Source organism: Leucopleurus acutus (assembly GCF_964270905.1).
Source record: "Leucopleurus acutus genome assembly, chromosome: 1".
NCBI lineage: Eukaryota > Metazoa > Chordata > Mammalia > Artiodactyla > Delphinidae > Leucopleurus > Leucopleurus acutus.
In genome coordinates, this window is record NC_139142.1 from 180,113,138 (window position 1) to 180,136,920 (window position 23,783).

Genomic DNA, 23,783 nt, shown 5'->3' on the forward strand with positions numbered 1-23,783 from the left:
CTCTTACTATTTAATATGGGATATTTGCAACTTTCAGAAACATTATTATTGTTATCACTGGAAACTCTAAGTTTGAAAACTGCAGTTCTGAGCCCCTGCCAACACCAGCTGAATAAAAAGTGATGCCATTGCTGCACTGGGGCCTACAGTCCTCACCTAGAAGACGCATTCTCTGCACTGAGACTGAAACCAGAAAATGAGTCATTGTGGGCCCCCAGTTAGAGTGGGGTCACAGGAGGCCAACTAATAAATGGAGCCTTGGCCCAGGTCCGGCTCACACTGGGTTCCCCGGGTTGATGGACCCACTCAGGGTCAATCCCCTGATTCCTGAATGTGTAAGTAGAACACACATATGGGGAAGTTGGTACAATCCCGATTCCTGAATGTGTACGTAGAACACACATATGGGGAAGTTGGTACAATCCCCATGCTGGTTCCTTGGCCTCTGGGGTAAGAACTATGGCAGTGGGAAGGCTGAGCACAAACTTTTGAGATTGGCCCTCCAGCTTGGGGAAGGCGCAGTGGGGAGGGGGAGGCAGAAATCAGGGCACCCTTAAAGACCTAAAGAATGCAGGGGTTGGGGGAGGGGCAAGATAGGGAAAAGGGATTCAGAGGTACAAACTACTAGGTATAAGATACAAGGATGTAATATACAGCACAGAGAATATAGCCGATATTTTATAAATAATAACTGATGCCCAATGTGACAGTGTTATTACCTGATTGGGAAGCAATCAGGTAATGAGGGTGAAGTCCTTATTAATGGGATTAATGCTTTAAATAAAAGAGATCCCACAGAGCTCCCTAGCCCCTCCGACCTTGTGAGGATACAACTTGAGAAATCTGTGCCCCAGGAGAGGGCCCTCACATGACCGTGCTGCACCCTGATCTCAGACTTCCAGCCTCCAGAACTGTGAGAAATAAATGTCTGTTGATAAGTTACCCAGTCTGAGTTATGGCAGCCAGAAAGAACTAAGACAGTAGGGACTACCATAACACACTGCTCAGGATTAAAGGCTTCAGTGTTCTGTGGAATTGCCCCAGCTGCACTCAGCTCCTTTGCCTGAGATCACACACCGTTTCCAGGGAAGCCCTCAGGCAATGACTTACCAACAAGGGAATATAAAGGTCCAGCCCCCTTGTCCCAACTCAGGACAGAGGTGATAGGCCATCCCCCAGTTAGAGCTCCCTATGGGATTGCCTGAGGCCCTCCTTGAAAATGCAGTGCAACTCCCTTCCCCTGCACAGGTGTGGATCCCAGCAGCACTCAATAAACGTGCAGGTTGATCTCCACCTCAGAACTGGAGAACTGAATCTGCGACACATGTTTATGTAGGGGAATGTCCCTGTCTGGGGATATACATGCTGAATTGTTTCCGGGTTAAATGTCACGAAGTTTGCAACTTATTTTCAAACTGTTCTGAAAAAAAAAAAAAGTTTGTGTGTGTGTGTGTGTGTGTGTGTGTATACATAGTAAATGTGGCAAAATAGTCAATATTAACAATTGGTGAATCTAGGTGAAGTGTGTACCTTTGTTTATACTTGCTTCAACTTTTCTGTAGGTTTGAAATTTTCCAAAATAAAAGATTAAGGGGTAAAACACACACACAGAGGCAATATAAGAGATATAAAAGGAGCCTCCAGAAGTATTGGAACAGAAGAGAGCAGGGTGTTGTGAGATCCAAGGTACAAGAGTTTCAAAATTAAGGTAGTGTTCAACATTATCAAATGGCTACAAAATGGTCAAGCAAGTCTAGGACTGAAAAGTGTCCCCCAGATTTAGCATCTAGAAAGTCCCTGATAATCTTGGGGACAGAAGTGTCAGTGGAGAAAACATTATAGGCACCCTGCCACCTAGTATCTTGCTCCTTGTCTATAGATTGTCGGAAGAATCATATTTTCCATTCTACTGGGTTTCTGGGACTTCAAAAAAATTGAATATTATGTTCAAAGTTCTGGAATGGTCCCTATAAGGAAAACGTAGAGCCATGCAGCAACTCACAGTTTATTGGAGAGGCATGTAAACTCAAATACTAAATGCACTGTGATAGGTGCAAGAAGAGGGGAACACAGGAGAGAGAGAAGGGGAAGGTAGGAACACTCCAGAAGCTTTTAGAAGAAAAAAGCACAAAAGGATAGACTGAGTAGGTGAGCCACTGCAACCTGGCTACCCATAGGCTGAATCTGGCTTAACCGTGGGATTAGTTTCGCTTGCAAATTAAAACTTAAAAAATGTATTTCCAGGGGCTTCCCTGGTGGCGCAGTGGTTGAGAATCTGCCTGCCAATGCAGAGGACACGGGTCCGAGCCCTGGTCTGGGAAGATCCCACACGCCGCGGAGCAACTGGGCCCGTGAGCCACAACTACTAAGCCTGCGCGTCCTCCGCAACAAGAGAGGTCATGACAGTGAGAGGCCCGCGCACCGCGATGAAGAGTGGCCCCCGCTCGCCGCAACTAGAGAAAGCCCTCGCACAGAAACGAAGACCCAACACAGCCAATAAATAAATAAATAAATTTTAAAAAATGTATTTCCAATAATTAAAAATATTGATCGAGCTATTGATCACAAAATCTCGGTGTCCCGCATCTGGTTAAGATCTGGCAACCCTTGGCTGGAGCGAGTAGAAGACTGGGGCAGGCAACAGTTCTCCATACACAGACTGTTTCGCTGAGTTAAGGACTTTCCGCAGGCAACTGAGTCCTTTCTTCCTTTGACAGATCCCAGAGGCTGGTGAAGGGTACATCGGCAAACTCTTGCTCACAAGCATGCCACCCGTTTTTGTAAATAAAGTTTTATTGAAACCAGGGCTGGGATTAGAAAGGAGTGAGGCCGGAATTCGGGGGCAGTGGTCGGATTTTTTAAAAATTGTATTAAAATATTATTGATCTTGATTACGTTTTCTGCTGCCCCCGTAAATTTTGCCCGGAGGTCAGTGCCACGCTGGCCACACCCTGCACCCCGCCCTATTGTGAAGGGTTTTGAATGGCGTGCTTAACAGCTTGGACCTGATTTAACCTATACAATGGTAAGCAGCTCTTTTTTTTTTAGCAGAGGCAAGCAGAGGATTAAATCCAAGTCTGGGAAAGTCCTGAAGTTTCCACGCCCCAAATACCACCCCTGCACTCACAGCCTCTCAGGTTCCCACTCTTGTCTAACACCCGCATTTCAAGTTCATATCCTGGCTCGCTCTTCGACCCCTGAACCACTGACGTTCCCTCCTCCTTCATCTGCGAGCGAGCACCCCGGGAAGGCCCCAAGCACCTGCCTCCTCGGGCGCATCCTCCACCAGCGCTCGGAGCTGCCGTTTCCTGCATCCTTCCAGGCCCGAGAGTCGATACCGGGACCATCGCTCTGCTCCAACGGGGCGGAGCTTCCTCATCGGCGCGCTCCGCACTCGGCTAGTGCTGCCTCCCCCCGGCGACCATCCAGCGGGAGGCGGAGCGAGTCCAAAATGGCGGCTCTCAGGCTGGCGCGCTCCGTGCTGCTGTGGCTTTGAGGTGGTCGCCGGGGGTCGGGGGGGACGATTTCCCCGCCGCGGGGGCCCTAGAGGATGAATCAGGGGCTCTTCTAAGGTTGGGCGGCGGGGGTGGAGAGAAGTGGCAGCAAGGACTGCGGTGGAGTCCACGGAGCGGGATGTGCGAGAGTTACTCCAGGTCGTTGTTGAGGGTCTCGGTGGCGCAGATCTGCCAGGCGCTGGGCTGGGACTCGGTACAACTGAGCGCCTGCCACCTCCTCACGGACGTGCTGCAGCGTTACCTGCAGCAGCTGGGACGGGGCTGCCACCGGTACTCTGAGCTGTGTGAGTACCGGGCTGGGTGCGGGAGGGCTGCCTCTGGCCAGTCACGGGTGACACCTCCGCGTTCTCCTTCGCTCTACCGGCGTCCAGGAGGTGTTGGTTCTTCTCCCCCACCCCGCGATTGGGTGTCTTCTCGGCCCCTGACGTCCCTCTGCTCCCACTGTCCCTGGAAACTCGAGTCATCCCTTTGGTCCCTCTTCGTCAGCCGCTAACTTATCCCGCCCGTAGCCCGAGCCTTGTCCCCGCTCCCAGCTCCACAGCCTCTGCCCTCCTCTGTGATCTGATCATCGGTCTTAATCATCGTCTGCTTTTGGCTGCGTGTAGAACCACCTCCAGAATGTCTTACAGCCTCTGTTACTTTGGTTCTTTTCCTCCCTTGCCCGCAAACTACTACAACTAGTTGTCACAGGCGCTCCGTCTACCGGCCGTTTCTTACAAGCCTGGCCATTCTTCAGCTCCTGACAACACATACTCGTTGACAGCTCTGGTCCGTTAGGGACACTGCCTCTTCTTTCTGTATGTGTTCGTTTCATAGACAGCATCTCTGCTTACTCCTTCCCAAGGCCGACTTTGTCGGTTTCACTTAGATTACCTGTGGCTTATGTCTCAGCCACCCATTGATTTCCTCCTCTTCTATATTTTTGTGTCAGTGGTTATCAAAGTGTGGTAGAGGGATCATCGGCAATTTACAAGGCTCCCCAGGTAATCTGGGCTACAGTACATGGTTTTTAAGCAAATGTCTGGTAGTATGTATAGCTGGTGGCATTTACTAAGTTGGAATATTTAGTAGAAGCAACACATCATCTCATTGATGGGAAGTCTGTGTGTGTGGAGGGGGAACTACCCCTCATTTAAGTTTCGGGGCATTATTTTTCAGGTGTTCAGCTGGAAAACTGGGTGAAGTGTTTTATAGGATATTTTTTGTTAAAGAGGTTGCGCCACTGAAAAGTTGAGACCCATGAATACACTTTACTTCTTAGGCCCCAAATTCCATTCCAGCGCCATAGTGCTGCCAGAATAATATGGTAATCTCTCCATCATGCAAATCTGGTTTTGTCATTCTTAAAAGTATTTCAGTTGGTTACAGGCTGAAAAATCTAAGCTCTCGAGCAGCACACACTTCCCTTTGTGAGCTAGTATTTTTCTTATCTTCTGCCATTCTGTCATCCTAAATCTGCAACCATGCTGAGCTACCTGCCTTTTCCGAAACACTTTAAGCCTCCGTGCCTGCATGCATGCTGTTTCCTAGTGTGTCCTTCGCCCCCTGGCCCACCAGTAGTACGACTTCTAGTTTGAAATTCACTTATCACTTGCTTTAGCAAACTCGTGATATCTGTTCTCATAATTCTGTGCATTTTTCTGCTATGTTATTGAACACCTTGTTTTGTAATCATCTGTGTATATCTCTCACCCTCCCCTCTCCCCTCCCCAGGAGACAAATTTATTATATTTGTATTCTGTAACCTAGTACAGTGCCATAATAGAATAGGCACCCAGGAAGTAGTTGTTGAATAAATAAGTGAACTGATAATCCACCACCATAGTAACTATTTAGTCATTTCATCTTTTGAGTTTTAAAAATGTGTATTTTTAGACAGCTTGATTTCATGGATACTTCTAATCTGAATTTGGAACTGTTGAGTAGCTCTCATTCATCTTGATCTTTAAAATACACCACCAGCACACCGCTGTCTGCTTTTGCTTCTCTTCCCTCCCTCCTCCCTTCTGGTGCTTGAGTATACTGTTACAGCATACGTAGTCCAGGTTATATTTTTGCCACCAAGTTCCCTAAATGAGGACAGATGTTCTGTACCTTTAGGTAATCAGAATAACCCTGAATACATAGTTACTGTTCCTGCCTTATACATGGTACCAGACAGGTGCTGGCACTCCAAGCAACCAGGTATTCTAGAGTCATCGGGTGATCCCTGTTTTGTGTTAATATGAACCTCGATAATTAACCAATTTCTGTAATGATTTTCTTGCTTTTAATGAGAATACGATGATCGGGTTCATTCTCCATTGTGGTTTGGTGACTTTTTGAAAATGCTAATTCCTGGTATACTTATTAGTCATAGACTTTTAAATATTCTTTTCTCTACACTATTGTTATTTTGAACCGGAGTTACTGTAACATCAGGTCACCACTATGCAATCTTGTATTCTGTTTCTTTATTTTCTTTGTCTTTCTGACACACGTTTATTGAGCACCACTTATGATCTGAGTTCTGTGCTACATGTCGGAGACATAGGCTTACTTAGACACAATCCCTGCCCGTAAGGTGTGTAAAAGGGTGTCGAAATGTCAGTAAAAACAAACTGATGGTATTTGTTCCTTTTTAAAGAAATGCTCTAAAGTTAAAGCAAGTATCAGAAGTTACTATCAATTCAACAAATAATGCATTTGAAAATTTCCCTAAGGTAACGATTTGCCAAAGCATTCAGAGGCAGAAGTTTCTGTATGCATTGTATTATACATTAAATAATGTGTGTATACACTGAAAGCAGTGCACGGTATAGGTATAGGCAGGAAATGCAAAAGGAATGCGGTGAAGGAGAGACACATGCACACTCTGGGTTCCAGGGCAGGATTCACTGGAAAGATGAGATTTGAGTTGAGCTGTGAAGCAAGGTTGTATAATGTAGGGAGCATGCCAGGTAGAGAAAAGCATAACCTGAGATAACCAAGTGGGAGTATGTGAGGCGGCCAGCTTGGCATATGTAACCAGTTCATTTGGAAGGTGCTAGAGGAAGATGTTAAATGGAGCGAGATCAGATTAGGGAGGGACTTAACAGAGAGAGAAATTGCAACATGGTAGGAAACACTGCATACTCTTACAGAGGGAGATTGTGTGATGAAAGTGATGCTTCAAGACAATTGTGCTGTCAGTTAAGTGCAAGAGAGGCGGTTAAGTGCAAGAGAGGCGCAAGGCGGGAGAACTTGAAACTAGGCTGAGACAGTGAGAGTAGGAAGAGAGAGAAAGGAAAAATTCTGAAAGCCGGTACCCAAAAGGGTGCAGGGGGAACACCAGAAGGTCTTGGGTTGAAATTGCAAAAATGTGGAAGAATTCAAGAGGACCACATTTTTAAGACTGAGAAAAGAATACTGCTTTTAATAAGAATCAAAGAGTTGAAATGCCTGTCTGTCGTTAAGGGAAAGAATGAGTATTCATTTTATTTATCCTCTCTTTTTTCTACGTCAAAGAAGTAACCCATACTTGTATAAAAATTCAGACTACAAAATCTTTGAAGTTAGAAACGAGTCTCCTGCTTCAACTCTGCCCTTCCCCTGTTCTGCAGCTTTCAGCCCCATAAACTGTTACAGTTGGATGTATATCCTTCCAGAAGTTTCCTTGTGTGGGTGTGAGCAAACGTGTGTCTTATTTTTATGAACTTTGGTTTATTCTTTTCCATTTTACATCATGATTTAATTTCAGACAAACTGAGTTTGCCGTGATCATAGGAGATTATAGTTAAAAAAATAAGCTATTTATTGGAAATCTGGAACTGGAATTTTCATAGAAGTTTTAAAAGATGTAGAGACCTTAAGTTCTGCTAAGGGCAGGCAGAGGAGAAACTTGCTTTTGTAAAGAGAATCTCACTATATCTAATGTTTTATCATTTTATCTCTACCCATTTTATACGGTGTCTTCTAAATACATTTAAATTTTACATGTAAATTACCTTTATGGTCTAAGCCCTTTCAGCAAATTTTCTTGGATTTAAAAAATTGATTCAGTGGTATAATTCATTTAGCAAATGTTTATGGAGTGCCAACTATATGCCAACCGCTGTTGTAGTTTCCAGAGTTGTATCACTGAGCAGTAGAGAAAATGGAATGGACATTTACCTAGCTTAGCATTCTATCAATACTTATTTGATAAAATATAATAATAGTAATATTTATCGGGCATTTACTTTGTGTCAGCCACTGTTCCAGGTGCTGTTGACCATCTGTAAGTTACTTTTGACGTTAGTTCTGTACTGGCTGATTGTTAGTATGAATTGTCTGTGGTGTTCTGGTTGGTTGTCAGATCATATTTAAAATTGACTTTCAGAGTCAACTTTCTAATATTTAAACAATATGATAGTCTATTGAAAATCTATTCAGTTTTTTCCAGTGACTGGGTCTTAAGTATGTAGTATATTTGATTCTGAGCTGCATATTTACCTAATACTTTTTTCTTAATATTTTAAAAAATATTCATGGAATTTGCTTAAAATAATTTGCTTTGCTTTTGACTTTGTTTCAGATGGCCGGACAGACCCAATTTTGGATGATGTTGGTGAAGCTTTCCAACTTATGGGCGTTAGTCTTCATGAACTAGAAGACTATATCCACAACATTGAACCTGTCACTTTCCCACATCAAATTCCTTCATTTCCTGTTAGCAAGAACAACGTACTTCAGTTTCCTCAACCCGGAAGTAAAGATGCAGAGGAAAGAAAAGAATACATCCCTGACTACATGCCACCCATTGTGTCTTCTCAAGAAGGTCTGTGGGGTTTTTTGTTTGTTTCTCGCTCATATATTTGTAACTATTTTAACGGGTTTTTAATCTTCTTAGGTTTCCTAACTGAATTACATAAAAAGTTATGCTAACATATAAATTGTAGAAATGCAGTAAAAATATTGTAATACTACTTACAAATTATTCTAACCTTTAAGCCAACAATCTTGCAGCGGGCCTCACCAGGCAGAGCCATGGAATCAAGGGTATGTCTGATGAGGCTTTGATTTCCTTTGTAAATTTTAAGTAGGGGAGAACAGAATGTGACCACAGGGAGAAGTCTGTCAAAGATGTATTATATGAGAATGGGATATTAAGTAAATGAGAAAGCCTTTGAAACATAAAGAAAATTGGGGTAGCTCTCCCCGTTCCCCCCTTACTATAAATGTGAGTTGGATAATACTGGAAACAGTGAGTGAGTGAACATTCACTAATATTATGCAGATTTATCTATTTATCTGTATTTTTTTTTTTTTTTTTTGGGCCACGCTGTGTGGCTTGTGGGATCTTAGTTCCCTGACCAAGGATTGAATCTGGGCCATCAGCAGTGAGAGCATGCTATCTGCATTTTTATGATGAGTAGAAATGTTTATGTTTGGTCATTTAGAATTTTTATTGTAAAATAATACCTAATCAGGCACAGTAGTCAATCCATGCAGAGTTCCTTTTTTCCTGCATGATTTACATGTTAATCATTTAGGTTCACTAAGATTCTAAAGAGATACATAGTAATTTGTGGTCTTTAACACAGGTACAGAATATTTTTTCTTGTTAAAAAATGGAAAAGCTGAAATTTCTTTATTTTTTAAAATTCTGAAGCCCTAGATGTGCTTCAGGATAATGACAATGATGGCAGAAATAACTTTCTAACCTTTTTATTGATGTACAGTTCAGTGGTATTAAGTACATTCACATTGTTATGCTACCAACACCACTGTTCATCTCCAGAACTTTTTAACCTCCAACTCTGTAGCCTTTAAACAATAACTCCTCATCCTCTTAGCCCCTGGCAGCCATCATTCTATTTTCTGTCTATGAATTTGACTACTCTAAGTACTTCATATAAGTGGAATGTTACTTATCTTGTGTCTGGCTTACTTCATTTAGCATAATGTCTTCAAGATTCATCTGTGTTGTAGCAGGTGTCAGAATTTCTCTCCTTTTTAAGGCGGAATGATACCTCATTGTGCGTATTAAACCACATTTTGTTTATCTATTCACTTGTTGATGGATACTTGGGTTGTTTCTACCTTTTGGGTGTTGCAAATAATACTGCTGTGAACGTTGCAAATACCTGATTCCCTGCTTTTCAGTTCTTTGGGGTCTATACTCAGAAGAGGAATTGCTTTATCATATGGTAATTCTATATTTAATTGTTTGAGGAACAGCTATACTGTTTCCACAGTGGCTGCACCATTTTTCCTTCCCACCAGCAATTCCCGAGGGTCCCAGTTTCTTGTGGTTCATTTCTTCTAATCTCCAATTGCACTTTAATAGCATTTTGAAGTGTTACTTACTTGTTTCAGAGACTAGCTTTAGACATGAAAGAAGTTGTTTTACAATCTGTGTGTCAGTGTTTCCTCATCTGAAAAACTGGATGAACACTGGCCCTAAGTTGTAGAGATTTATCCTGGGTTGGTGCGTGGCCATCAGACACTCTGGATCTCGGGGCAGCAGGCTCTACTGAACAGTGCTGGTGCTGTAATCAAATGTGCTGAGGTGAAGTGCTGTGTTCGTGCTTGGTGATAGGCACCATGGGTGTGGAAAGAACTCGCTGTAACCTTTTGGAAGGTTGTCATAGCTTTCTGGCTTGAGTCCCTTAGAAAAAGACTCTGCTTGACAGCTTAGCACTTTTCTGCTTAAAGTTCTTAGAGATTTAATCCTGACTGAAGGCAGCAATCAGTTTCACTGGTAAATGTGATACAAAGGGTGCCTTCAGTAAATGTTCTTGAACTCAATTCAAGTAAACGTTGTTTATAGAATCTTGCCTGTAGAGGTTCCTTGTTTCTCCTTTTCTGGCCTAATGGTACATGAACAGCAGGACTTGGAAATCGCCACATGCATCTCGGTCATCCCCAGCTTTCCTCAGTAGCTGCTAAAAATCTGTCTCCTCCCCACCTTTGAATTTATTTGTATTTGTAGCCTTTATTACCTTGGAGGAAATCTTACTGTTTGTAGCTCCCTATGTAAAGTCATTCTCTTTAAACCCCTCATTCCCCAATGTCAGTGGTTTTGATCTTAGAAACATATTTATTACAGCATCTCTAAGCATATATTTATTTACTTTAAAAATATAACAAATACGTTTCAATATTAAAATTATCAAAGGAGGGTTTCTTGGGCAGAGGCCTGGTAGTAGCTGTATTGAGAAGAACTCCATTTTCTCGTATAAACAGGTCATGACTGTCAGATAGGCCTGGAATGTCCTTCTTTGCTGTTGTCATTGGATGTGATTTATTCAGCATCCTGGACCTCTTCATGAAAGTAGTGCTAAGTCAGTCCGTGATCTGTCCTCTTGTTCTTTAAGAATAGTCTTTGTATGGCTCTGAAATTTTTAGCTGAAAGGCCACTTAGAAGTACACAAAATTTGGAATTGTGCTAAGAAAACATGAATGGTAATCAAATGCTGGGGGGAAACTGAAGGCGTTACGTAGGAGGAAACTAAAGGAAAGGCACTGTATATAACTGGCACATCAGTGATCTCAGAAGGATATGAGTTTTATGTCAGTGGGTTAGACAGTGGTAATGGGTAATGGCCAAGACTTAGGTTCGTTATCAGTTGGCGTGTGATTCAGTCGGAACTACTATCTTCCCCATGTAGAAAGTTTTAGTCCATTTTCTCGGTGCGCTTTGGAGCTTTCTAAATCTGTTTTGTAGTTTTCATTTCATTCTGTCTCTTGTTGCACCTCCTGTTTAATAGTTATATTGTTTAATTTTTTTCTAGTCTTTTTGAAAATTTGAATCCATATTTGATTAATCTCAGTTCCTGGTTCACATACAGGTTCATCTCTGGTACATGTATGGCCTGCATTTATTCATTTAGAGAGTTATTTAATTATTTTTAATAGTGTAGTAAGCCCTAATGAACTCATTACTCAAAACCAAGGCTAGGACTTTGATTATAATCTACACTTAACCCTTTTGTTTCATTTTTATGGCACAGTGAAATTCTCTCCAAGTGATACAGTTATCATGTTTAAATACTGCCAAGGAAATGTGACTGAGATAGTAGATTTTTGCTGGGTAGTGAAGGAAGTATGAAAAAGAATTCAGTGATTTTAGGTAGTGACTTCTGTCTGAAATTACAATAGTATATTTTTCAGTTTCTCTTCTGGATTATTTGAAGCAAAACCTGAATCTTATTTCAAGTTTTCTTCAATAAAAATTATAAACATTTTAAGAGGAGAATTATGTAAGCCTTGACCACTTCTCTTTTCAGCTAACACTTAGGGATTTTCTAAGGAGCAGAGATATTGCTGATTCATACGATATGCATATGGTTCATAAGGATGTAGTAATGATAGGCAGTACAATAAGATGCTTATCAAAAACTTTTCCCCTTATTCATGGAAAAGGACATAAAATACAGTCCTGTGGTTACCATTTTTTAATATAGCCACACAAGTCAACTTAATAAATCATTTACAACCTGACGTCTTTTTTTCCACAGGCACAGCATGTTAGAAAGTATCTAGTATTCTGGTTAGTGGTGCATAGTGTGGTACAGACGTGAACAGCTTTGATAGTAACACCTGTTCACCAAGCTTTTTATTTTTTTATTTTCGTAAGAGCCACGGACACGGTCAGACTTTGGTCATAACATTTTGTTCGCAAAGTACTGTCATGGGACTACCCTCTTATCAATCCTTTGACTTGGTTCTCGTCAAAAAAGCGTGTGAACGTCTTCTCCACGCACAGCAGTCTAAGTCGTCTGGTGGGGGTGGAAGCCTAGAAGGCCTGAAGGGGCAGCGGGCTGTAGTAGAAGAAGCTTGGACTTCATGGAGCTGTTCAGACGTGACTCAACTAGTTACTGAGTTTACAGTCTCACCAAGTCACTTTACTTTTCCGAACGTCATATCCATCATCCATAGGATAGGCTGAGGGAACACAAACTTAACAGCTGGGCTAGGGTGCGTGCTTTATGGAAGAGCTCTCTGATTGTCAGCCCTGTGAAGATGGTGTGGGAGGAGATGAAGTAGAAGGCATTCCTGCCCGTTGTATCTGATTAAATGTTTACAAGTGAGACCTCTTTGAAGTATTTTATAAATGCACGTCTTGCGTAGACTATTACAGTTCTGATGGCCGGTACCCAGTGTGTTTCACCAAGAACATTCTCCCGCCAGCCTGTCATACGTATTTTCATATTCACAACAGTAACAAATTTTTCTTCCCTGTTTTGTTGTGCTGAGGAATGCGTGAAAAATAGCATTCTCTGCCAAAGTCATTGTTTGGTTCTCAGAGTGTGTTCAGTAGTGTTCAGGTGGTCTGTTGATCTGTCCATAATATTTGACAAAGAAAAAATAAATAGAAACCATTTACTCTGCTTTATTTATTGTAGAAACTTACCAACCTCAACCTAGCAAACTTGGTAAAGATACTGTGATGTTGCTACTTTTAGGGGTTTTATTCCTAAAATATTTTAAATTAACTTTATTTTTTAGAATAGTTTTAGGTTTACAGAAAAATTGAGAATATAGTACAGAGGGTGCCCTTATATCCTGTACCCAGTTTCCTGTAGTGTTAGTATGTTATATTTAGTATGGGATGTTTGTTATAGTTAATGAGCCAACGTCGATACATTATTATTAACTAAAGCCCATTATTTTTAGTTTTTACCTAATATCCTTTTTCTGTTCCAGGCTCCCATCCAGGATACTCATTACTTTAGTTGTCCTGTCTTAGGCTTCTGTTGGCTGTGACAGCTTCTCACTTTCCCTGTTTCTGATGACCTTGAGAATACTTTTGAGAAGTATTGGTCAGATACATTATAGATGCCCTTCTGTTGGAATTAGTCTGAGGCTTTTCTCATGATGGGACTGGAGTTATGAGTTTTGGGGGAGGAAGACCACAGAAGTAAAGAGCCATTTTCATCACATCGTATTAGGGGAACATCCTGTCAACGTGATTGATCAGTATTGATGTTGACCTTGGTCACCTGGCCGAGGTAGTGTTTCTCAGGTTTCTCCACTGTAAAGATACCCTCTTTCCTGCTTCCCACACTGTCATCTTTGGAAAGAATTCCTTACACGTAGCCCACAGTTAAGGAGCTGGGAGTTACACGCCCCCTCTTTGAAGGTGGAGTATTTCCACCTTCAAATTAAACTCTTCTCCAGAAACTATTTGAAATTCTTCTCAATTTGTCTCTTCTCCCCCAGGGCTTATATTATGAAGCTCTTTTATTTATTTGTTTGTTTGTTTGTTTGTTTATTAAATATTGTTTTGTGTGTAGTTTTTAAAAAAATATTTATTTTTTATTATTATTTATATTTTATTTATTTCGCTGCGTTGGGTCTTCGTTGCTGTGCACGGGTTTTCTCTGGTTGCAGCGAGCAGGGCTACTCTTCATTGTGGAGCTCTAGGCACCTGGGCTTCAGTAGTTGTGACACGGGGGTCAGTAGTTGTGGCTCACGGGCCCTAGAGCACAGGCTCAGTAGCTGTGGCTCACGGGCTTAGTTACTCCACAGCATGTGGAATCTTCTGGGCCAGGGATCGAACCCATGTCCCCTGCATTGGCAGGCAGATTCTTAACCACTGCGCCACCAGGGAAGTTCTATTTATTTATTTGACTGCGCTGGATCTTACTTGCGGCACGCAGGGCTTTTGTGGCCACGTGCGGGATCTTAGTTTTGGTACGCGGTATCTAGTTCCTGACCAGTGATTGAACCCAGGTCCCCTGCATTGGGAGCATGGAGTCTTAACCACTGAACCACCAGAAAAGTCACTATGAAGCTCTTTTAAAAGATAAACATTTACAGGTTCAAAATAATTAACAAAAGTAACACAAGCATGTTGAAAAAAAAAGAAATATTGCCTAAGTATATTCAGTATAAAACGAAAGGTCCTCGTTATTTTCCCCGTACTCCCATTCACCATGAATAACATTGTTTAAAGTATGAATCCTTGGGCTTCCCTGGTGGCGCAGTGGTTGAGAGTCCGCCTGCCGATGCAGGGGACACGGGTTCGTGCCCCGGTCCGGGAAAATCCCACATGCCGTGGAGCGGCTGGGCCCGTGAGCCATGGCCGCTGAGCCTGTGCGTCTGGAGCCTGTGCTCCGCGACAGGAGAGGCCACAGCAGTGAGAGGCCCGCGTACCGCAAAAAAAAAAAAAAGTATGAATCCTTCTAGATCTTTTAATAGGAAGTGTTTTGACTCCTTAGACTCAAGGATATGTGTCTTTTTCAATCCCTACCATTTATTTCTCAAGCTACTGCCATCTGACTTCTCCCTCCATCCTTTTCTTGAAGCAGCTCTCACTGAGATCCCAAGTACTGCCTAATTGGTTGACTTAAAGGAACTTTTTATCCTTACTGATCTGTTTTTTTCTGGGGGGGGGTGGGTATAGCTTAGTGAATTATAAAGAAAATACCTTTTAACCATCTCCCAGTTCAATACATAAAACTTTACCAGCCACCCCAGGGCCCTCCATATGCCCAGCCCCTCTTCCCTCCCTCCAGTGTCCTCACTTTATAGCACATACTGCTTTTCTTTTCTTTATAGTTCTATCAATCAAACATGTATCTCTAGATACTTTAATTTCTTTACATAGCCCCTCTTTTTACTTTACATGTCTTTTAAAGTTTCTTTTAATCTACAGGTCCTCCCTGTAATTCCCTGCCCCCACCAAATCCCTTTTTTTCCTTACAGTGTATTCGTAGAGGAACCTGGGTGGTTGGACTTATAGTATTTCCCACAGTCTGGATTTTGCTGACTGTGTACTCATGGTGCAGCACAATGTGTTTCTTGGAAATTGGCAGCAAGAATCTGAGGATTGATCAGTACCTCTGGCAAGATAGATGCAGGGTCATTTTCCTTCATCAGGAGGCAAATAACGTCTGGTTTTCACTCTTTTTTTTCTTTGGCTGTGTTGAGTCTTCGTTGCTGCACACAGGCTTTCTCTAGATGCAGCGAGTGGGGGCTACTCTTTGTTGTGGAGCTCGGGCTTCTCATTGCGGTGTCTTCTCTTGTTGCAGAGCATGGGCTCTAGGCGCGTGGACTTCAGCAGTTGTGGCACGCGGACTCAGTAGCTGTGGCTTACGGGCTCTAGAGTGCAGGCTCAGTAGTTGTGGCGCAGGGGCTTAGTTGCTCCGTGGCATGTGGGATCTTCCCGGACCAGTGATCCATGTGGGATCTTTCTGGACCAGGGACCAAACCTGTGTGCCCTGCATTGGCAGGTGGATTCTTTTTTTTTTTAACATCTTTATTGGAGTATAATTGCTTTATAATGTTGTGTTAGTTTCTGCTGTATAACAACGTGACTCGGCTATACATATACATATATCCCCATATCCCCTCCCTCTTGTGTCTCCCTCCCACCCTCCCTATCCCACCTCTCTAGGTGGTCACCACCTAGAGGGGTGGGATTAGCAGGCGGATTCTTAACCACTGTGCCACTAGGGAAGTCCCTGGTTTTCACTCTTTTTGATACTAGGAGTTTCAGTGCTCAGTGCCTAGGTCTGTTCATTCGTTGGGGTCATAAGGTACTGATATTCTATCGTTTTATTTTTATCTCATTCTTTAATTGGAATAATTTTATAAAGAAATCCTTTCCCTCATCCACTGTTTAGTTACTTAGTTCATACAGCAAAAGCAGGATAAATGCTTGGTTCTTTCCTTTTATCTCCCTTGTCTTTAAGATAATGAATTGGTTCCTTGTCATTCATAGGTGACTAATTTTTTTTTAATATATCACTATGAACTCATAGATTTAAAGATATTTGTTAGGTTTCTTTCATTACAATTCTTACCCTTATTGCAAACCAGATCTTCCCATCTTTTGGCCAGTGGAGGCTTCTTCAGTGTGGCTTCTGAATCCTTTTGACATGATGCTAGTGGTCTCTGACGGCGCCCTTGCTGCCTGGTGTCTCACAGTGTCCTAGCTCATCTTGTATATTCTTGTGCCACACTCGGAATCAGTCACTTTTCCAAGAAAGCCTTGGCTTCTTGGGAAATGGCATTTCCAGTTCACAATCTGGGCAGTTGGGGTACTTACTACAACTGGGTTGTCATTGTTTCTAGGCAATAACTAAATAAATATCTATATCATGTATATACATACAGATGTGTGTGAATACATAGACAGTTAGACGGACAGATGATAGATAGGTGACCTCAGGAGTTTATACAGATATTTCCAATTCAAATTCATGACTCTGGGTGTTTTGCTTTTCATGTTATATCAGTAAATACTTTTGTCTCTAACAAGAATTCTGGTTCCCAGGGATAAAAAGAAGATGATAGAATTAGAACATTATCCATATCCTGGATTACACATACACTATTAAAACTGCCATTCATGATTCATGAAACAGGTAAAAATTTTGTTTTTGCTTATGCTATCCTATTACTCCTCACCCCCAGTTTTCTATGATTGTACCTTGTCAGACCATATAGCTGCTTTCTTGAGTTCTGTTACATCTTTTGAGTTTTCCTAATTTTGATTTATGCTCTTTCATGTCTTCTAGACCATCTTCAAATAGAACATTACAGTTTTCATCTGTTTTTTGAGTATGTGTTTCTCGTGTACTTTCATTGTCTGTAGGGATGTTATTTTGGTATTTCATCTCCTTTTTCTTATAGAAATTGTGCAGGTGAATGTAGGTTTTCTGAACATCTGGAAGGAAGTTGAGGGTGGTTTTTCTAGCTTTACGTGCTCCCTCTTCTGCTGTTGCTGTGTAATGCGCAGACATAGCTTGCTTTCTGAGATTTTCTGTATCATTTTCTTCCAGCACTTGTATCTGGATCTTCTCTTTCCTTCTTGCCAGCTTGCTTTTCCTTTTCTGCTCGGCTATGACTCCAGGCCCAGCAAGTTTCTTCTCAGTGGGCTCTGTCCTGGGCAGAGGAGCCAAGGGTCAGGTTTGAAAGCTCGGGGGGCTTGACCCTTCCGCCCTCTACATCAATCCCCCCCACCCCCGCTTCCCCTGCCCCTGGAAGTGGCCAGACCTTCCCAGCCTCAGCCCCTCCTCTTGTGTGGCCTGCCTGGCTGGCAGTCAGCACCTGCTGGGGTTTTAAGGCTCTCCTTCTTCAGGAGAATCTTCTTTCAGTCTCCCCGTTGCTTCTCACCGTTTGCCCTGGCAGATGGGTAGTACTCAGGGCTTGTGGCTCTTGGTGATTGGCCCTCAGCCTCTGTGTTTTGGTGTCGAGGGGTGTACTTTGTCACCTCGTTATAGTAGTTGCTCTATTTTTATGTGGCAATTTGGGAAGATCCCCAAACTGCACTGCCACTGCAGCAGCTTTCTTGTAGGATTCCCTTTTTTGGGCCTTCTTGCTACATTGGTCACTGTTGGGCACCCCTTGAAACTCCTTTTCTTCAGTGACATCGTCCTCTCTTAGTTCTTTTTATGTGACTAATTCACTCTCTGTGCTTCCCATGGGCTCATCTCCCGTGGCTCTTCTACCTCCAGAATGTTGATGCTCCCAAAATTGTATCCTTGACCTGCTGCTTCCCACACTGTACAGCGTTTCAGTGTGTGATCTTCTCTACTCTCCTGGTCTCACCTGTGTCTCACCTGATGAGTCCCCAAATTGTCGCCTCATACCACACCTTTGAGATTCTATATCCAGGCGTCAGGCGGCCATTTCCACATTTCCCATAGGTACTTCACATTGGCGCGTCAAGGGCTACACACAGTATCTCCCCCTTGATGATCTGTGTTATCGGTTTCTGTTGGTGGCACCATCTGATACCCAGCCGCTCAAGCTAGACGTGTGAGTGTTGACTTTGGCCCCTCCGCTCACTGTGCTCCTTCAGTCCCATAACCAATTCTGCTAATTTTCTTTCCTAAAAATTTCTAAAACACTACCCCAAAATTCCCTTTGTTTAAACCTTTATCTCTCTCCTGAACTATCCTTATCTTCCACGATAAGCTGCTAAATAAAACTTAAGTCTATCCCATAGTGTCAAACACCTTATTGGCTCTCCACTGCTTACAGGTACAGTGCGTGCTCCTTGTTTCTCAAGGAAAACCAAAAATATCTGTGGAGAGCAAGTTCTTTTTTTCATGCAAGATAATTATAGATTAAAAAAATTTTTTTATGTAAATGTAATTTGATTTCCACTTGGGCCTCTTTTTTAAAAATATATTATTGTATTTAATTGAACATTTCCACTTTTCTTTTTAATGATTGCTTTTATTTATTATTTATTTTTGGCTGCATTGGGTCTTCGTTGCTGCGCGTGGGCTTTCTCTAATTGCGGCGAGCAGGGGCTACTCTTCTTTGCAGTGCGCGGGCTTCTCATTGTGGTGGCTTCTCTTGTTGCGGACCACGGGCTCTAGGCGCGCGGGCTTCAGTAGTTGCAGCACACGGGCTCAGTAGTTGTGGCTCGTGAGCTCTAGAGCGCAGGCTCAGTAGTTGTGGCACACGGGCTTAGTTGCTCCGCGGCATGTGGTATCTTCCCGGACCAGGGCTTGAACCCATGTCCCCTGCATTAGCAGGCAGATTCTTAACCACTGCATCAGCAGGGAAGTCCCTAATTTAAAAAAAAATTTTTTTTTGTTTTAAATTTTGGCTGCACTGGGTCAAGATAAATGTAGCTTTAATCATTCTAAAGAAAAGATGTTTATTCTTCCAACTTAGATTACTTACTAACTGAATAGAAGAGTGCTAATGAGGAAATTTGCACTGCTTTTAAGTCACTAAAATATCAATATTTGTTTATTTGAAAGTAGACATATAAAAGCTTGGCATCACATGGCAAATTTATAAATATTATTTCATTTAATCTTGAAACAACCCTAAGGGCAGATGCTGTTATCACTCCCACTTTACAGAGGAGAAATGAAAGTTCCAAAAAAAAATGTTTCAGTTACCTTGCCTTGCGTTACACGGTGCATTGGGAGCAGGGCTGGATTCGGGTTTTGGTGATTCCGTTCAGTGCTGCGTGCGTGGATGCCCAGTGTCAAGTCCTACACGGGGAAGTGGGATTGACAGTAGAGAGGAGAATCAGGCGTCCCCTCTCCCCACTCTTGGGCTTTCCTTCTGTGGTTGTTGGAAATCTCAGCCTGGGCAGGCCTTCCTGAGTGGAGCAGTACCGTCATCAAGCCCGTCTTCTCAGCGGACGGGCTTGCGGAAAGCGTCCTGGCCCCAAGTCCAGCCCAGTGGCCAGCCCTGCACTGGACCCTCTCAGGGTCTCCCCTCCTAACGTCCCAGGGCTGGGGTGCGAAGGTCTGGGCAAAGTTTATTCTGTGTATCCTAGGTGGTTACCTGGAGGCATCGTGTTGTTTTTCTTAATCCTACAGCGTCTGAGCCTAAAGGTTACATCTGAAGTGATAATGAAGGGTTGATATGTGCTGACTTGTCTACGATGTTAAGGACAAATTTCTGAGCGTGAACCTATAGGGTCCTCATGATGAGACTTCTGTCTGCATTTTCATATTAGTTTCATGCCCCTCATTGCTTCAGGCTTTAATCTCCAGAATCATTAACTTGCTTATGTTTCCCCAAATGAACCATGCACCTCCATATCTTTGCTCAGGTTCATCTGGAGTCCCCTCCTCAGCCGGGCTCCTTTAGGCGCCATGTAATGTGTGTCTCCATCATCACCCTCAGTACGTCTTGTTCTAATGATTGGTTTTGTCTCCAGAACTTACACTGGTCTTGCTTCCTCTGCACTCTCTCTCCACTCCACCTTTTGTACAAAACCTAAAGCCCTTTTACTGTACCTGAGTGGTCAGTTCGAGACACAGAGAAAGGTACTGACCGCTGTCCTTAGGGCAGTTTGTTCAGAACGCTGGGGAAGCTGTCTCAGAAAGTAGCTTGTCCAGAGTAATACAGCTGCTGAGTGACAGAGCTGGCCCTCGAGGCCCAGCGTTGGTCTTAGCCCAGTGTCCTTTGCGTCACTCATCACCCTGCTGTTATTCTCCAAGTCCAGGTTGAAACAGAGCAGGTTTTATCCTTGGGCTCTTCCAGTGTTCTTCTTTTCCTTTCAGATTGGCTCCTTCAGTGCAGTTACTTAAAAAAAAAAAAAAAATCACGTTTGGTAACATCTTATTTGATTCTTTCACTTGTGTGAATTTTTGCTTATTATTATTGTCCTTTGATATGGATTTTTACCTACAGCATAAGTTTTTAAATTAGGTTTTTTAAAAATATGGGTATCTTTTGCTTTGCATTCAGACTAGCAGAATCAGCCCTTAAGTAGAGGTGTATACATTTCACAATGGACAGTAGAAGTACCAGCACATGCTGATACGATAGACCACAGTTTATAGTGGACCCGGCCAAAATTCTCTTCCTTGTTGAAATTTTTTCCCTTTAATTTGTGTGGATTTATAAAAATCAGAGCACACCTCCAGTGTTATAATAAATAGTTTGTATGTTTCTAAATCAACAGAGTAATATCAAATGCCTTAGAAAAGTTAAGCATTTTGATATTTTACATACTACAACCACCAAATTTGTCTGTTTCTCCCTTCTAGGCATCCATGACAGAAAAAAATATTTTGTCCGTTTTTTATCAAATTTTAAAAATTTCAGAAGTTTAACATTTCTAATATCCACAGTTAGATTTCTTGGATTAAATTTCCCGTGTGTGTGTGTGTGTGTGTGTGTGTGTGTGTGTGCGCGCGTGCGTGTAGGGAGGGAGGTTGAGGGGAGTAGGGAGATCGTTGTTACACAGCTGACTTGGGTTAAGACCCCAACATTAGTGTTTTTATTGTAGTTAGGATTTATTCTATCTTGCTTTGCTGAATTTGAATCTTATCTGGGACAGTCCAGTAATTGCATTTTATTTAACTAATTATCTGCGATGGCTACATAGAGATTTTCTGTTTCAGAGAGAATAATATCAAGTTATTTGCTTCAATTTAAAGCGGTTATATATTTATCCTGTACCATCGGTGCTAAAGGCAAATTCCGAATCATTTTTTCATTTACTTATCAAATAGCTATGGAGAGCCTACTGTCAACCCGGCATGCTGCTTATTTCTGGAGATACAGGGGTGAACGAAAATAGAAAGTGCCAACTCTGCCTTACTAGAGCTTCTAATCTATAGGAAAGAAGAAAGGTTAGACTAATATTTATAGATGATTCAAATTATTTGAGATATTTACTTAGTGTGCTGTAAGGATGAGGGACTCGATGGCGGTTAAGTGGCCAGCATAAGATGATTCCATGAGTAAATTCTCATGGTGAGGAGGAGGATGGCCTCGAGAGAGGAGACCTGGAAAAGAGCCTGGGTGCAGCTTAGTGTGGCCACGCAAGGGGGAGCTGATGGGGCCTGAATTCTGACTGTGGTGAAGCGATCAGAGGAAGGACCGGATTGGAGAGGTGCTGAGTAGACAGGATTGGGTGGTAGATAAATTATAGAGAGTGTGTTAGAGCGAGGAGCGGGGCTTCATGCTGGGGAGGCTGGGTGGTAATCTCAGCATCTAGGTGTCCTGATCTTAAACAGATTGGCCTGATCTGGGGATTAACCTTAGAATGGACTTTCTATCCCTCAGGCAATGCTCCAGCATAACCTGTATTTATTTTTTAAAAAGAGGAATCAGATGGAGTTCAAGATTAAATAATCCGGCATGAACCTGGGATGCCGAGCAGACTATGTTGTTTGTTAAGGGCAACAGATGCACTTGCTTTAAAAAAAAAAGGCCGGGTTTGCATATTGTTATCATTGCCATTTTTACTAGTTTAATTTTAGGGCACCTGCTTTGTGCCAGGCCCTGTGCTCCATGTTGGGGGTGCAAAGGCTCTCCTTTCATTGACCTCATGGTGTAATGAGGATTTTTGAAGATGGCCCTGTTTGTCATTGTAGGATACTGAATTAATATGCTTTGAGATTTTAGAACAGAAACTGTTCAAAAACACCTCACGTTAGTTTTGTTACTAAAAGATTAAATATCAACCTTCAGTTTATTAGTTTAGGGCTTGAAGTTATAGATAACGCTCGTGCTGTGATGCCTGTTGTTTGCTGTAGTCATGTGGTGTTTGACTGCCAAAAATTCTAGCTTGGTATTTCATTGGGGTTTGATGATTTAAAGCCTTTCTTTTTTTTTTTTTTTTTGCTTTCTCCACAATATTGTTATGTCTGCTCTTTCCTCTCCTAAGCCTCAGTTCCCACATTTGTAGAATGGAAATAATAGCCTCCATAGGGTTGTTATTATAAGTGAATGAGGGAATTAACCGGTGGTCCAGTGGTTAGGACTCTATGCTTTCACTGCCATGGGCCTGGATTCAATCCGTGGTTGGGGAACTGAGATCCCACAAGCCACGTGGCGTGGCTGGAGAAAAAAAAAGTGAATGAGATTAATATCATCTATTATTGTAAGTCTTCAACTTGGTCTTTGAGAGCAGGACCACATTTACAATTTGTTCCTGAAAATCTCAGCACCAAGTATGATGGTTGTCATACCATTATACCCTGAAGAAACACTTACAGTACTGTAAATGTACACGTTGGTAATAACACCCAGTCTAATTCTTTCTGATGTGAAAATTCTGGTGGTGTGTGAAGTGCTCGGCACAGAGTAGGTTCTCATCTGCTGGGGTATTTTACTGCCTTCTGGTTGATGGACTGTCCTGCCTTTCCTGTGTGAGCTGCACTGCCAGCCAGCTCAGGTCCACAGACTCACACCTGAAGACCACAGCATCACTCAGAATGTTACCTCGCTGGTTGGCTTTGAGAGAAATAGATTGAAGATGTGTGTGAATGTGCAAGTTGTTTGGGCCAGATCTTTGCAGCTATCTTTTATATTTCTGCATGTCTCTTTCATTGTTTTTTGGTGATAGACTTTAATTTTACTGATCCACTTTCAATAACTTGTAATCAACTTTTTCTAACCCTTAGACATATTTAAGAATTTTATTTTACATAATACTTAAAGGTAGCTATTTGCATCTAATTTTACCACAGAAAAGAAGCAATACTTGCAATACTTTATTTTTGTTTGTTGTGAGCCTTGTGATGTTACGTTACAGTGTTGATTAATTGTTGATGGTTTGTGCTAATACACTGCCATGTGCACAATTAACACATTGATTGATTGTTTTTCCTGCATGTAATCAGACTTGGTTTAAAGTTATTATTCATTTTTATCAGGTATTATGTAGTAAAAATATAATGTTTAAAATACGCTGCTAGTTCATAATGTTTAATTATCCACTATATTCTTGCTGGAGACTTCAAGTTCTGCAGTCTAAATAGGAATATTGATTTCTTTTTTTACTGTGGAAGGGATTACAGTTCAGTAGGTGGCACTCTTTCCTTTTCTGTTAGTGTTAATATCCAATCAAATGCCAAGAAAAGTTTTTAAAGTCTTAAG

The 23,783-nt window shown here is 42.2% G+C and overlaps 1 protein-coding gene across 1 annotated transcript in view; it reads left to right on the forward strand.

The window, feature by feature from the left end:
- The first annotated feature begins 3,592 nt into the window (after positions 1 to 3,592).
- Positions 3,593 to 23,783, forward strand: part of TAF3 (TATA-box binding protein associated factor 3) — a 151,303-nt gene continuing 131,112 nt past the window's right edge. Inside the window, exons 1-2 of the mRNA XM_082854130.1 lie at positions 3,593 to 3,799; positions 8,050 to 8,292. Of these exons, the coding sequence (XP_082710256.1) occupies positions 3,634 to 3,799; positions 8,050 to 8,292 (409 nt within the window). The 5' untranslated portion in view covers positions 3,593 to 3,633. The remainder of the gene's footprint in view (positions 3,800 to 8,049; positions 8,293 to 23,783) is intronic.